Below are 12,723 nucleotides of genomic sequence, written 5' to 3' on the forward strand. Positions count from 1 at the left end.
GTAAATTCCATATGTGTAGACACAAACCAATTAATATACACTTATTTGGATTTTGTTTTAACCAGAATACAATCATTTTTTTCAGAATACCAATATTTTTTATTGGATGTTTTGTGACAAATCTATATCTATTAAAAACCCAGTGGAGATCAAATACCACCAAAATAAAGCTCTGAGTGAAAAAAAAAAATTGTATATAAAATTTAATTTGGGTACAGCATTACATGGCTGCGCAATTGTCAGTTAAAGTAGCATGGTGCTTAATAGAAAAAAAAAACCTGGTCATGAAGGGGCAAAAGCTTCTGCGGGGCAAGTGGTTCCATTCTCACAGGTACATATAAATAAATGACTGTTCCAAAGTTCAAATACGATTTTTTTTATTTTTCTTACTGTTATAAGAAAAAACATTGTTCTTTAAAATTTTGTTACATAACAACTCGCTTTTGAAAACATTTAGGCCTCGTTCACACCATGAGGTTTTGTGCACCTTTTTCTGCAAGAGAATGAAAACATCTTCTGCGCTATGTTCATACCACAAAACTAAATTAAAGTGGTTGTAAACCCTTCCATATATACCTAGTGAAGTGACTGGCCTTAGGTGATACAGAGATGAAACATCCTCCTACACAAGTTATACCTGTTAATCTGCAGCCTTCACTACAGCCATTTAAAGTGCTGTATTTATAAAGCTTGTCCGAGAGTTCAGAAAACAGAGGGTGGAGAGCTGAAATGAAACTCTGCAGAAATTCAGTGAGGAGAGCTCTAAGAACTGTTTGGTGGGATGAGACACCGCCTTCACAGGAACAGAGCTGAGGCTGTTAATCTGCTAGAGGGCCCTCCAGTCACCTTTTTTCTCTTGGTGTCAGGAAAAAAAAAAACTTGTCAGAAGTGATTCATGCCGATATGGAGAAATGAAGCAGCAGAAATGAAATTATACTCATTGCTTTTAATGGAGACAAGTACACACTGTAGAGGGATATACTTTGTTCATATTTCATGTCTGAAGTTTACAACCATTTTAATAGTAGTTTCCCTCCATGCCATTTTACACCTTACTCACAATAGGTCCGCTAAATTAACTCTGCCTGCAAGTAAAGGACCTTTTACAGGATGAGTAGGAACTAGTGAAAGAAGGATCACTTTGTATATATTATAGAGATGTACAAGCTGGCCAACTGCATCAAAATGATCTGTCTCTGGTCCTTGCATAACAAATCACCAAAATAGAAAATATAGGCATAGCTCATTGCATATATCACAATTGATGGAATAAACTCATTGCATATATTATAGAGATGTACAAACTAGACAACTGCATCAATGAGTTTATTCCACGCAAGTACAGATCACTTTGAGGCAGTTAGTCAGCTTTAATATCAATTATGATACCTGAAATGAGTTTAGCCCACATTGGTAATATACAACCACTCAGGTACTGTATGTTTGTTGTATGATCAGAGATAGATTACTTTGAGGCAGTTGAACATCAATTGCAATATATGAAATTACTTTAGCCTGTATTGGTTCTGTACAACCACTGAGGTATGCCTATATTTTCTGTTTTGGTGATTTGGTATGCAAGGACCAGAGACAGATGATTTTGATGCAGTTGGCCAACTTGAACATCTATTACAATAAATTTTAAAACAGCACAAGGTTTCTGAGCTCTGTGACATCAGCTAACTTTAGTCTACTGAAAACAAGTCATAGGCAAGCAGAAAAACAAAACAAAACAAAAAACCCAAACATTCTAACTCAACAGGAGATTCTTAAGGCTTTGCAGTTTTGGTGGGAGTTTGTTCTCCCCCAGGCCCAGCATCACTCTTTGAATGAAGTTAAAAGTGTTTTCCATGGCTTTAGGGTATTCCAGGTGTAAAGCATATAAAAGTCCAAAGAAGAGGCAAAGTGCTTGAGGTAGGTTCTGGAGATCCTCCATTACAATACCTCCCTTGGCTATGATGGCAATAGACACTGGGTCAAGGTGGAGATGATTTGGAGAAGCAGGCATACTTTCATCAATGACAGTCTTCAGTCCAACAGGTAAACGTGCCCAGACCTCATCGCTGTCAGAAGGCTATACAAAAACAAACATGATCATTTGTCACTGTGTTGTATATGGTTAGTTTTAGCTTCAAGGTAAGGGTCAAAGTCAATCTATTTTTGGAAGGTTTTCTTCCTTTAAAGCATTTATTTAAAGCGGTTCTAAAGGCAGGTTTTTCTTTTAATGCATTCTATGCATTAGGATAAAGCACCTTCTGTGTGCAGCAGGTCCTCATTAACTGAGACAGCAGCGAGGCATCATTACCTCCCACTGCATTCAAAGTCAGTGAGCCAATGAGGAGAGAGAGGAGGTGGGGCCAAACCGCAGCTCTGTGTCTAAATAGACACACACAGCCTTGGCACAATTGCCCCATACCATACAGCTGCTTGCTGTAGGGGCACTCAGCAGGAGGGAGGGGCCAGGAGTGCCAGCAGGGGACCCGAGAATAGGAGGGTCTGGGCTGCTCTGTGCAAAACCAACTGAACAAAAGGTGGTAAGTATAACACATTTGTTATATTTAAACAGAAAAACACACAAGCATTTTAATATCACTTTCAATTAGATAGATATATACACACGCAAAAAAGGGTATAATCCATCTGGATACACAAAGTAGTTGTAATGATACAGTTCTACTAACATGTCTAAGTTGCAAAATTGTGTTCAAGCATTAACATTTGTTTTACCCTCCCTAACTAAGGGATTAAATTTTATAAACTGCCATGCCCACCACTGTACTAGTGATATAATAAGTATTAATCTGTATTTCTAAGGAATACAAAGCGAATCCCCCCACAACTGCCAAGGTGCAACTATGATAACTTACGAAGCAAGTGATGTAGAATGTACTGGGGTCATCACCAAGTAGAACAGGGAGGCCTCGGAGCACAAGGGTGTGCATTGCTGTCACATCAGGTTTCTAGAAGTAAATTATCGAAAGTTCAGTTTAATATTGCATAAAATGCAAACCTACATGTTTATGAAACAAATATCATACTATTTGACAGTTCAGGAAAGTTACTGATTGAAGTTATTTAAGTTACACCCATAGCTTCGATGTTTTAACATCATTGGATCACAACGTCTCAAGACCACTTTAAAATATTGAAATCAATACATAGGCCAAAAGGGATTGTAGTAGAGGTTACAGGTTGTACATTTATGGTATCTTACATATCTCTGTATATGACAACAAAGTGAATCATGAAAGGTTTTGTAAGTTGAGAACAAACAAAAAGAGGGTTGCAGTAGACTCACCTCTGAATTAATTTGCTGCACAAACATGGACAATGTCTCTCCAACACTTCCTTTCTTGGAGTTGAAGATTGTGACAAAGCATGGTGCGTATCGATCCAGGGCATCAAAAAAGTTATTCTGCAGATTTGTGGTGGCTATTCTATTGAACTCTGAAAACACCTACAACACAAAAACAAAACAAAAAAAATCTCTTTTGCCCTAATATTTGAATAAGTCTCTCCCAAATTCTCCAGTACCCCAGCAGGCAGATCCTTGTCCTTCCTCTCTCTGTGGTTCCCCCAGCTCTTCCCTCACCTTTGCCTGTGAAGTTCAGTGGTTTGTAAGGTAGACTTTTCTGCCTTATCAACTGCTATCTCTGCATTCAGAGATCATTGGTTTGTAAGCCAACACAAAACTGCTTAACTCCTAAATTTACTTACCAACTACTGAACTCTGCCTTACAAACTACTGAATTCTGCATGTATAGTTCAGTAGTTTTGTGAACCAGAGCTCAGACGTTTGAAAGGCAGAGTTCTAGTTAGACCTATTGCAGGAAAATCCATTAAAATATTACTAGCTATTGGCATCTTACCTCCAGTGTACTGAAGCCCACTTTGACAAAGAGTCTGTTCAAGGAAGAGATCTCAGGCAGTTGCTGTGAGCAATTCTTCTGAAAAGGACAAAATTCCTTACTTAAAAATAAGTTCCCCCTTACAGCCTAGTGGTTAGTAGATTACAGACAGACACAGTCTTTGATACCGTATGTACATTCTTTATAAGCATAGGAAACTACAGCAAACATTGAAAAAAAAAATTACAATAAAATGTTAAATGAAACGTTCAATTTTAAGTTAAGTGGTTAGGATAAGTTTAATGGTTTAAGGCAGCATCCAGAGTTCAGTGGTTTGTAATGCAGAGTTTATATGTACCGCCTCCATCCTTAACACAGTCTTTTGTGCCCTGGGTAGTACCCCCCTTCTTGGTGGTCAGTATCTGCATCCACTCCCCCATGTGGTCAGTGTTTGTGTACCCCAGAAAATACTCACAATGGCGGAGACTGTCCAGTCGGTAATTATGGATCAAGGATTACCATCACGTAAGGTACAATCTTCCTCTGTGGAATTGATCGCTGTTGACTGAAAGAGTAGAGTACAGGAAAAATGGTCATAAATAACTGTAATAATAGTTGTGTCTGTGCCCCTTGTCCTTTGTGATCAAGTGTCTTTTCATCGAGCGCTCCCCCCCACAATAGGTTTGAAGATTGCCACCATACAAGCATTCATTGAACAGAGTGATTGTGGAGAGACAGCGCAACGTGCTCCTGGTGGTCAGACGCCAAACCCCCAGCCATCAGTGGCTGCTCCCCATTCAAACAGTGCTTGTTGGCTGTGTCCTTTTCCCAGCTTGCCAGTCCATGGCCGCATGCACCCCTCCCCTTGCTGGTTGGTGGCCACACCCCCATCCTCCTTGCTGGTAGTCAGTATCTGTGCCCCCCAGGTCCCAGATGATCAGTGTCCACCCTCCATCTACAGTGTTGCCAACCTACCAAAATAAATTTACTGATAAGACACCCACAATTTACTGACACAGCCAGGTTTTTACTGCCATTTTGACAATTACAGTTGTAAGTGCAAATTTCAGTATTTAAGTTACAATTAAGTACAATATATAATTAGCAATGTGAGTTAAAGAAAATCTGAAGGCAAAAAACATTTGATAAAGTAAGGGCAGTTATTATAACCCATTAGTTTTCTGTCATCCCTGTCCAACTCAAGAGATTTCCTATTAACCACTTTAGCCCCAGAAGGATTTTCCCCCTTCCTAACCAGGCCACTGCGTTACTTTAACTGACAATTGAACGGTTGTGCAACATGGTACCCAAACAGAATAGATATCTTTTTTTTCCCCACAAATAAAGCTTTCTTTTGGTGGTATTTGATCACCTGTGCGGATTTAGCTTTTTGCGCTATAAACAAAAACAGAGCAACAATTTTGAAAAAAAATATATATTTTTTACTTTCTGCTATAATACATAGCCAATAAAAAAAAATGTAAAAAAAGTCAATTTTCTTCATCAGTTTTGGCCGATATGTATTCTGCTACATTTTTAGTAAACAAAATTCCAATAGGCGTATATCGATCGGTTTGCGCAAGCGTTATAGCGTCTACAGACTGTGTGAAAGATTTATGGTTTTTATTTTTATTTGATTTTTACTAGTAATGGTGGCGATCAGCAATTTTTAGCAGTACTGCGACATTGGGGTGGGCACATCGCACACTTGTGACATCATTTTGGGAACCAGTGACACCAATACAGAGATCAGTGCTATAAAAAAAAGCACTTTTTCTGTATTGGTGTCACTGGGAGGGAAGGCGTTAACAATAATGAGCTAGGGAGGGGTTAAGTGTGTTCCCTGGGCGTGTTCCAACTGTGAGGGGAGCTGGGCTGTCCAATGGAGCAGAGTGATCTGTCTCCTGATAACAGGAAGCGGGGATCATTTTGCTCCTTACCGAGAGAATGGCGAGCTGCCTTGTTTACATAGGCACCTCGCTGTTCTCCACTCAGAGTGAAGATTGTTGGGTAGCTGGTGGCAATCGAGCCTGCTGGACACCTGCGCTGTCTCCCGCTGTGTGAGGAGACAGTGACAGCGGTGCTGGGGGAGTGCCCACTTGTGACCTTCACATACAGCTACGGGATTTAGCCTGCACGTGCCACCCTGTTGCCGTATATGTGCGTGGGGTGGTCCGAAACAGGTTAATTTCTGTTTCATAGCCAACACTGAAAGTGAAGGGAAATCCATGGTAGCCACCAGGATCACCAGAAATGATGTCTCCAGTTCTAACATTTTGCCTTTATTCCAGTTTTAGATTCTTTTACTCTTGGTGATAGCAGTAAAAGGAGAGGAAAAAAATCTACCAAACTGGGGCATGAGAGAGGGAAAACACACACACACATTGCCCCCCGCCCCAGACTGCAGAGGGACACAGATATGGAAACACACATTGAACAGAACTTAGCTTTTCCCATACACTTCCTCTCTCCAGCTCACAGTGCACCACACACTCACCTCCAGAGATGATACTAAATCCCAAGAGGGATGGCAGTCACAGAACTCAGCTTTTCCCCCACTCTTCCTCTCTCCAACTCACACAGCCCCCTCCTTCCTGATCACACACAGCCCTCAGCCCCCACCTTCCTGATCCCACACAGACCTCAGCCCCCACCTTCCTGATCCCACACAGCCCTCAGCCCCCACCTTCCTGATCCCACACAGCCCTCAGCCCCCACCTTCCTGATCCCACACAGCCCTCAGCCCCCACCTTCCTGATCCCACACAGCCCTCAGCCCCCACCTTCCTGATCCCACACAGCCCTCAGCCCCCACCTTCCTGATCCAACACAGACCTCAGCCCCCACCTTCCTGATCACACACAGACCTCCAGGAAGCAGACACTGAACACCAAGGAGGAGTGGCATATTACAGCACATGGACCTTCCCCACACGCTTCCTCTCTGCAGCTCACAATGCTCAGGCACCTCATCTACACCTCAGATCTGTCCATCCTTCAAGTCCAATTCCCCATATTTCCCACTGTACTCACCCCGTGTCTCTCACACCCTCTTCAGCAGCTCTTCTTTCTCCTGGACGTCCTTCCAGTGTGATGTCCATGTGTCTTCTGCTTGCATATTATTGTAGCTTAGCTGGGACCTCTGCTTCTCATTGGTGCAGACAACTGTCTGTCACTAATAAGCCCATGTCCTATTGGAAGTAGGGAGGAGGAAATTGTAGGTGGCTGGAGATAGGACAAATAATGATTGAGGCTCTGAGGCTGTGTATGGATATACACTTGTATTCCTGTGTGCATGTAAATGATTATGTACAGAGTATAGACAGAGACTAAGTGTACTTTGTATTTTTTTTCCTGCACACTTTACTCAGTGCTGCTTTATTAGTGTTTAGTCAGTAGTGTGCATTGTGTCATAGACATCAATACATCTGATTAGAGATCAGTATAACACAAGGTGTTTTTCACTCCCATGTGCAAGAAGCCTAGCCCTTTATCCTCCTTAAATGACCAAAAAGCAGCAGAAAGACAGCACTGTGAAAAAAAGAGCCAGCAGGAGAAAATGCACTGTAACTGGCTGCCTGTTAGGGCATTTTTAATACATTTGCAGCAGTACTGAAACACTGGACTAAAGTGATTGTAAACACAATTTAAAAAAATAACAAAGGTTTATACATTTCTGCTCTGTGAAATTCCCCCAATGGTCCTTTTTTGGCGCTCATGGCTCCTCATGTTCTAAGTGTGCTTCCTATGGTGGTACACCTGCAGGCTCAATCCTGAGCCGCTGTCTATGTCAATTGACAGACTCTGGTTCCGCCTAATCCCTCAATCTCTCTTCACTGGCTTTGATTGATGACAGCAGGAGCAGCTGCCTCAGCAAAGCCTGTTAGACCTGGAAGTCAGAAGAGAAAGCCGCTATACAGACAGACAGCGCTGGATCAAGTGTAATAAGGGGAGTGAGGGGGCAATAATATTACCTAAACATTTATCACCTTAATGCAGGAAAAATTGTTTAGACTTTAGAATCACTTAAATCCCAACTCCAGGAAAAAAAAAAACCTTGCAGTGGGACTACAAGGGTTAATTATCCATTTTTGTCTAGATATACTTACCTGATCTTTCAATTCTCCCTGTACAAAACTGATCCCTGCAGCTCGTGCACCCCCACCCCCCATGATCTAGCGTTCTTGAGTAGTGAACTGGTCCTGATGTCATCAAGCCCATAGACCTGCAGGACATGAGGATGTCAGGAATAGTCCACTGTTGAATCGTGGGGGAGTGCCATTTGCAGTATCGGATGATCCGCTGAGTTTAAGTTTTTCTCCCCTGCAAAAACAAGCAGTTAACCCTTTCAGTGCAAGCAAAGCTCCTCTGCATAGGAATTTATTTATTTTTGCCCAGAGTTGGGCTTTAAGGACAGTTAATGCATTGCTGCCCTGTACTGGTGTAGTATTGCCACTGCTTCCTTTGTTTCAACTTGATTATTTTAAGTTGGTTTCACTCAAAAAAATAAGTAAAATGGTTTCATTACCTTGCAATTAACTCTAACTTAATAAACACTAGTAAGAAGGCATATTTTTGATATATGAGTAAAATTAACAAATATATCTAAGTTGGGAAAGCTATTGGATTTTACAGTGTACTTTTAAGGTAATTCACTAGGCCGGTGCACCCTTTGTTTTTCTCTATTCAGGACACCTTTGATATCTGTGTATTTCTGTGGAACTCATGTTGACATTTCTTCCTTTTTCCTGTTACATTGCAAGTTATAGACCAATCATCATTATCGGGTTTCTCAGTATTTGTTTTGTTGAGGTCGTCTCCTGGACCTGGGGGGCACCTGGCTTTCTTTGGGGGTTCCTGGAGTCTGGAGGCTTAAGGGGGTGATCTTCCTGGGGTCTCCCAGGGCCGGCCTACTGAGGTAGCAGTGGGGGGATCTGGAGGGGGTTTTCCTGGCCAACTTTTTTCAGTTTACAGAGTTGAGCATTATTTAGCAATAGTTGTATCTTTTATGGTGGCTGTTAGGTTGCTCTGCGGTGGCACGCTTCCTCCCCTGCTCCATTGTGCCTTGTGTAACACTGTGGCTCAGGAAGTGGTTCCTTGTTTGGGGGACCACGACTTCTAAGGGTGAGGACAGTGGGGGCTGGCTGGTCCTCTCCTGCTCTCCATGTATTATCTTGTTGTATTTCTCTATTTTATTTGTAGTCTTTTCTGATCCTGTTTCCTTTCTTTCTCTTTTGTCTGGAGATAAGGGGCATGTATGTCCCTGTGGTTCTAGATTCATGCTGGTACAGAGGTCTGCAGTCTTCATGTATGTGGTCATGTATGTCTTCATGGTAAGTGGTGGTTTGTTGACAGAGCATGTCCTCTCTTTGGCCTATTATTATGAGTCCTCTCAATAATTCACAATTGAGAATTTACTCTCATAACACTCAGGGCTAAAATTCTCCTGTGAAATGATGGATTTTTTTTTTCAATATTATCACTCACGGCATGCTGATGTGGTTCTCCTCCTGGAAACCTATTTTCTTAGCTCTTATCATCCAACATTTATGCATGCTAAATTCACAAACTTTTTTGTTGCAATTCTGATAAGACTAAGGGAGTTGCCATCTTTTTCTCTAAGACTATGGTCTTCTCGACCCTTATGGAAGTCAAGGACCCTAATGGGCATTACTTATTCCTGAAGGGTACCATAGCTGGCCACCTGTACTCATTAGTGTCCTATTATGCCCCCAATGTTGGTCGACCTGCCTTCTTTTCAGATATGTTCCATACCTTTTCCTTGCATTTGGAGGGCAGGGTAGTTTTTGGGGGGACTCCAATGTAACTCTAGATCTTAGTTTAGAGTTCAGAGTGATGGCAGCGAAACTTCAATGTCCCCCTAAAAGAAGCATAGCCATCACTAAAATGATTAAGTGTTTGGGACTGATGGACATTTGGAGAGATACTCACCTCACAGGGAGAGATTATACACATTACCCCGCATGCTACTGACGCTTGAATAGATCATGTCTTTGTTTCAAGCACTAGCGTTCCTGGGGTTGTTAAGGCCCATATTGGGGAAATGGCATTGTCCGATCACTCTATGGTCTGTGTGGTCTTCTTGCAAACTCAAGGGAAGCTGGGTCCCTTTCATTGGCGATTAAATGAGTCTCTTCTTAGTGACCCGATAATATGTATGGAAATAGATACTGCCTTATGTGAATGCTTTCAACTAAATGACAAAGCTGGTCACATTATGGGTGGCTCACAAAGCTACCATGCGGGGTAAACTTATACAAATTTCCTCTCGGGTCAAGCGGGAACACTGCATAGACATAGAGAGATTGGACATCGAATTACTGTCGCTTAGCAAAATTCATAAAAACAAAGCCAATAGGGACACCCTTGCCAAACTGGAACCTACTAGGCTGGCATTGAACCTAGCACTGATGACTAGGGCTGAGAAGGACTTGAGGTGGACTAACACCCATTTCTACTGCTAATGGGATAAAATTGGCCCAATGTTGGCTGCTAAGCTAACACCTAAAGCTCGGTCCCATACATTTCCAAAAATGAAATCTGTCCTGGGGAGATATACCCAAAATCTTCAAAAAATAATGGAGGAGTTTCATGCCTTTAACTTTATGCTATATCAGTCAAGGTCCTCGCTCTCCAGGGAAGCTGTTGATGCATTTTTGCAGGACTTAGCACTGCCCTTTCTGACGTTGGTTCACAGAAATAAGCTGGAGGCCTCTATCTCTGGGGAAGAGGTTATCAGAGTCTATATTACTGTAGTCCCCAAACTAGCTAAGGATCCTGGAGACGTTAGTAACTATAGACCTATTAAACTGACCAATAATGATTTGAAATATTTGACTAAAATCTTAGCTAATCACATATCCTCTTTTATTACCACTTACGTACATAAAGACCAGGTAGGTTTCATACCAGGAAGACAGGGACCAGACCAGATCCGTACAGCGATTAATGTTGTGTCCTTTATGAGGAAGGATTTATACTATCTGACTTACAGAGGGCCTTTGACACAGTGTCTTGGCCTATCTCTTTAGGGTCTTAGAAGTCTGAGGGTTTGGTCCACGCTTTTTAGGCATACTACAGGCCCTTTATTCTTCCCCATTAGCACAGGTTCACTTGCAAGGTCAGTACTCCCAGTCACTCCAGATCAGGGTACTCGGCAAGGGTGTCCCTTATCTCCCCTAATTTTTGCCATGGCAATTGTGACTCTTGTTGTAGCATTTCGGACTGATATACATGAGGTATGCTTTGGTCCAGAAGAACACAACTGCTCGCTGTACACGGATGACCTTTTGATGTTCTTGACCTCTCCGTTAACCTCTACTCCCATGGTGGTCTGCCTATTATGGGATTTTGGGAGGGTGTTGGGTTTGGAGGTTAATATAACTAAGTTGTTGGCTCTGAATGTCTCTGTTCTGGCAGGATTGATAACTCGACTAAAGGATTAGTTTCCCTTTGAGTGGAGTGACTCCCACATTCTGTATTTGGGGGTGCAGCTCATTGCAAGTGTGGAATCCCTTTATAAATTCAATTATCCACCACTTCTTCGCAAACTTGAGGCAGATTTACAAAAGTGGTTGGCACATAATCTTTCCTGGCGGGGCAGACTACATTCAGTTAAAATAACCTTGCTCCCACGGCTTCTACATTACTTTAGGTCTCTCCCCATTCCTGTCCCATGATTAGTGTTGGAAAAGTAATTAGGTTTGTTTTGTGGCAAAAAGGGCCGTCGCTTCACTAAAAAGATCCTCTTCTGTCCTAAGACCAGGGGTGGGTTAGGATTCTGGGACTTTTATAGATACTATCAGGTGGCACAACTGACCCAACTCTTGGTGGTACTGTATATAGGAGAAGTAATAAATTGTATTGAGTGTATATGGAGAGGATGGCGGTTCCTGGTTTCACATTAGACTATTTACTTTGGTGTCCCCCTTGGAACCGTCCGCCTATCCTGGCGCCAACGTTGTCTCAATCAGTTTCGTTATGGGACAAACTCAAGGATAATTCCGCATTGGTTTCCCCCTTCTGTCCGCCTGCTCATATTTTTAATAATCCTAACTTTTCACTGGGGAGGCATATTAAGGCATTTAAATGGTGGCTTGACAAGGGGCTATTGGGCAGTTTTTTACCCATAGGGGACGTTTTACGCTATGCTATTGTATCGAGGTTCAATAAATGCCCCAAATGGAACGGTTCCATTTATTTGCACTTTTTGCGTTCTCTTGGGCTCAATAAGCAAGATCAATGTAGGGTCACTCCATAGAACAAGTGGTGCACACAGGACACAGGCCAAATGGGGGGGGGGCGGGATCTCTCTCATATATGGACTGCCACTGGCTTCTCACGCGAAGTTTTCTTACATGTCTGACTAGCAGAAGGATCTTGGGGAAGAGGTCGAGATTGCAATCTAGCATAAGCAGTTTTTGAGATCTTATTCTGGTATTATGAATGTTACTTTTTAAGAAGCTAATGTTAAACTACTTACCAGATGGTACTTGGTTCCAATATGTTTAGCTAAAATGTATCCATTGGCTTCTCCCCTTTGTTTCAAGGGATGTGGCATGAATGGACCCATGCTTCATGTATGGTGGAAATGTCCACAGCTGAGAGGCTTTTGAAATGGTGTCTTTGCTATGTTATGTAAAGTTACAGGGGCTGCCCATATCTCAGACTCCTGCTGTGGTTCTACTGAATGCTGCAGTGAAGGACGGTCCTTGACATTACAATGATTGATTTTCTTTGTTCTACTGGGGGCAAAGATGACCATTGCTAGAGCTTGGAAACAACCCTTAGTCTCTGTGACCCAGGCAAAGAAGAAAATCACCTGGCTCATGCTGCAGAAGAATGCTGTTAGTATAC

At 42.2% G+C, this 12,723-nt stretch overlaps 1 protein-coding gene across 5 annotated transcripts; it reads right to left on the bottom strand.

Moving 5' to 3' along the window:
- Window positions 1–360: 360 nt before the first annotated feature.
- Window positions 361–6,995, bottom strand: LOC149452048 (uncharacterized). 5 transcript variants are annotated; one of them, XM_089689839.1, is made up of 6 exons: window positions 6,880–6,995; window positions 4,324–4,413; window positions 3,870–3,944; window positions 3,299–3,457; window positions 2,868–2,960; window positions 361–2,074 (listed from the first exon to the last, which is right to left on the bottom strand). In XM_089689839.1, exons 4-6 carry the CDS (start codon window positions 3,323–3,325, stop codon window positions 1,751–1,753), a joined length of 444 nt encoding a protein of 147 aa, XP_089545965.1. In that variant the 5' UTR covers window positions 3,326–3,457; window positions 3,870–3,944; window positions 4,324–4,413; window positions 6,880–6,995; the 3' UTR covers window positions 361–1,750. The 5 variants fall into 5 exon arrangements, with proteins under 5 accessions (XP_089545965.1, XP_089545963.1, XP_089545966.1 ...); XM_089689837.1 differs by having other exon boundaries at window positions 3,870–3,947; XM_089689840.1 differs by lacking the exon at window positions 6,880–6,995 and adding an exon at window positions 6,346–6,436.
- Window positions 6,996–12,723: the final 5,728 nt, after the last annotated feature.

Source organism: Staurois parvus, unplaced genomic scaffold (assembly GCF_062004578.1).
Source record: "Staurois parvus isolate SC_StPar_1 unplaced genomic scaffold, SC_StPar_1.0 ptg000499l, whole genome shotgun sequence".
Lineage (NCBI taxonomy): Eukaryota > Metazoa > Chordata > Amphibia > Anura > Ranidae > Staurois > Staurois parvus.

Coding starts and splice junctions, on each gene's coding strand:
- LOC149452048 (XM_089689839.1), bottom strand. CDS start 3,325: ATGTTTGTGCAGCAAATTAATTCAGAG. Junction 2,961..3,298: donor TGCAGCAAATTAATTCAGAG/GTGAGTCTACTG, acceptor ATTTACTTCTAG/AAACCTGATGTGACAGCAAT. Junction 2,075..2,867: donor CATTCTACATCACTTGCTTC/GTAAGTTATCAT, acceptor GTTTTTGTATAG/CCTTCTGACAGCGATGAGGT.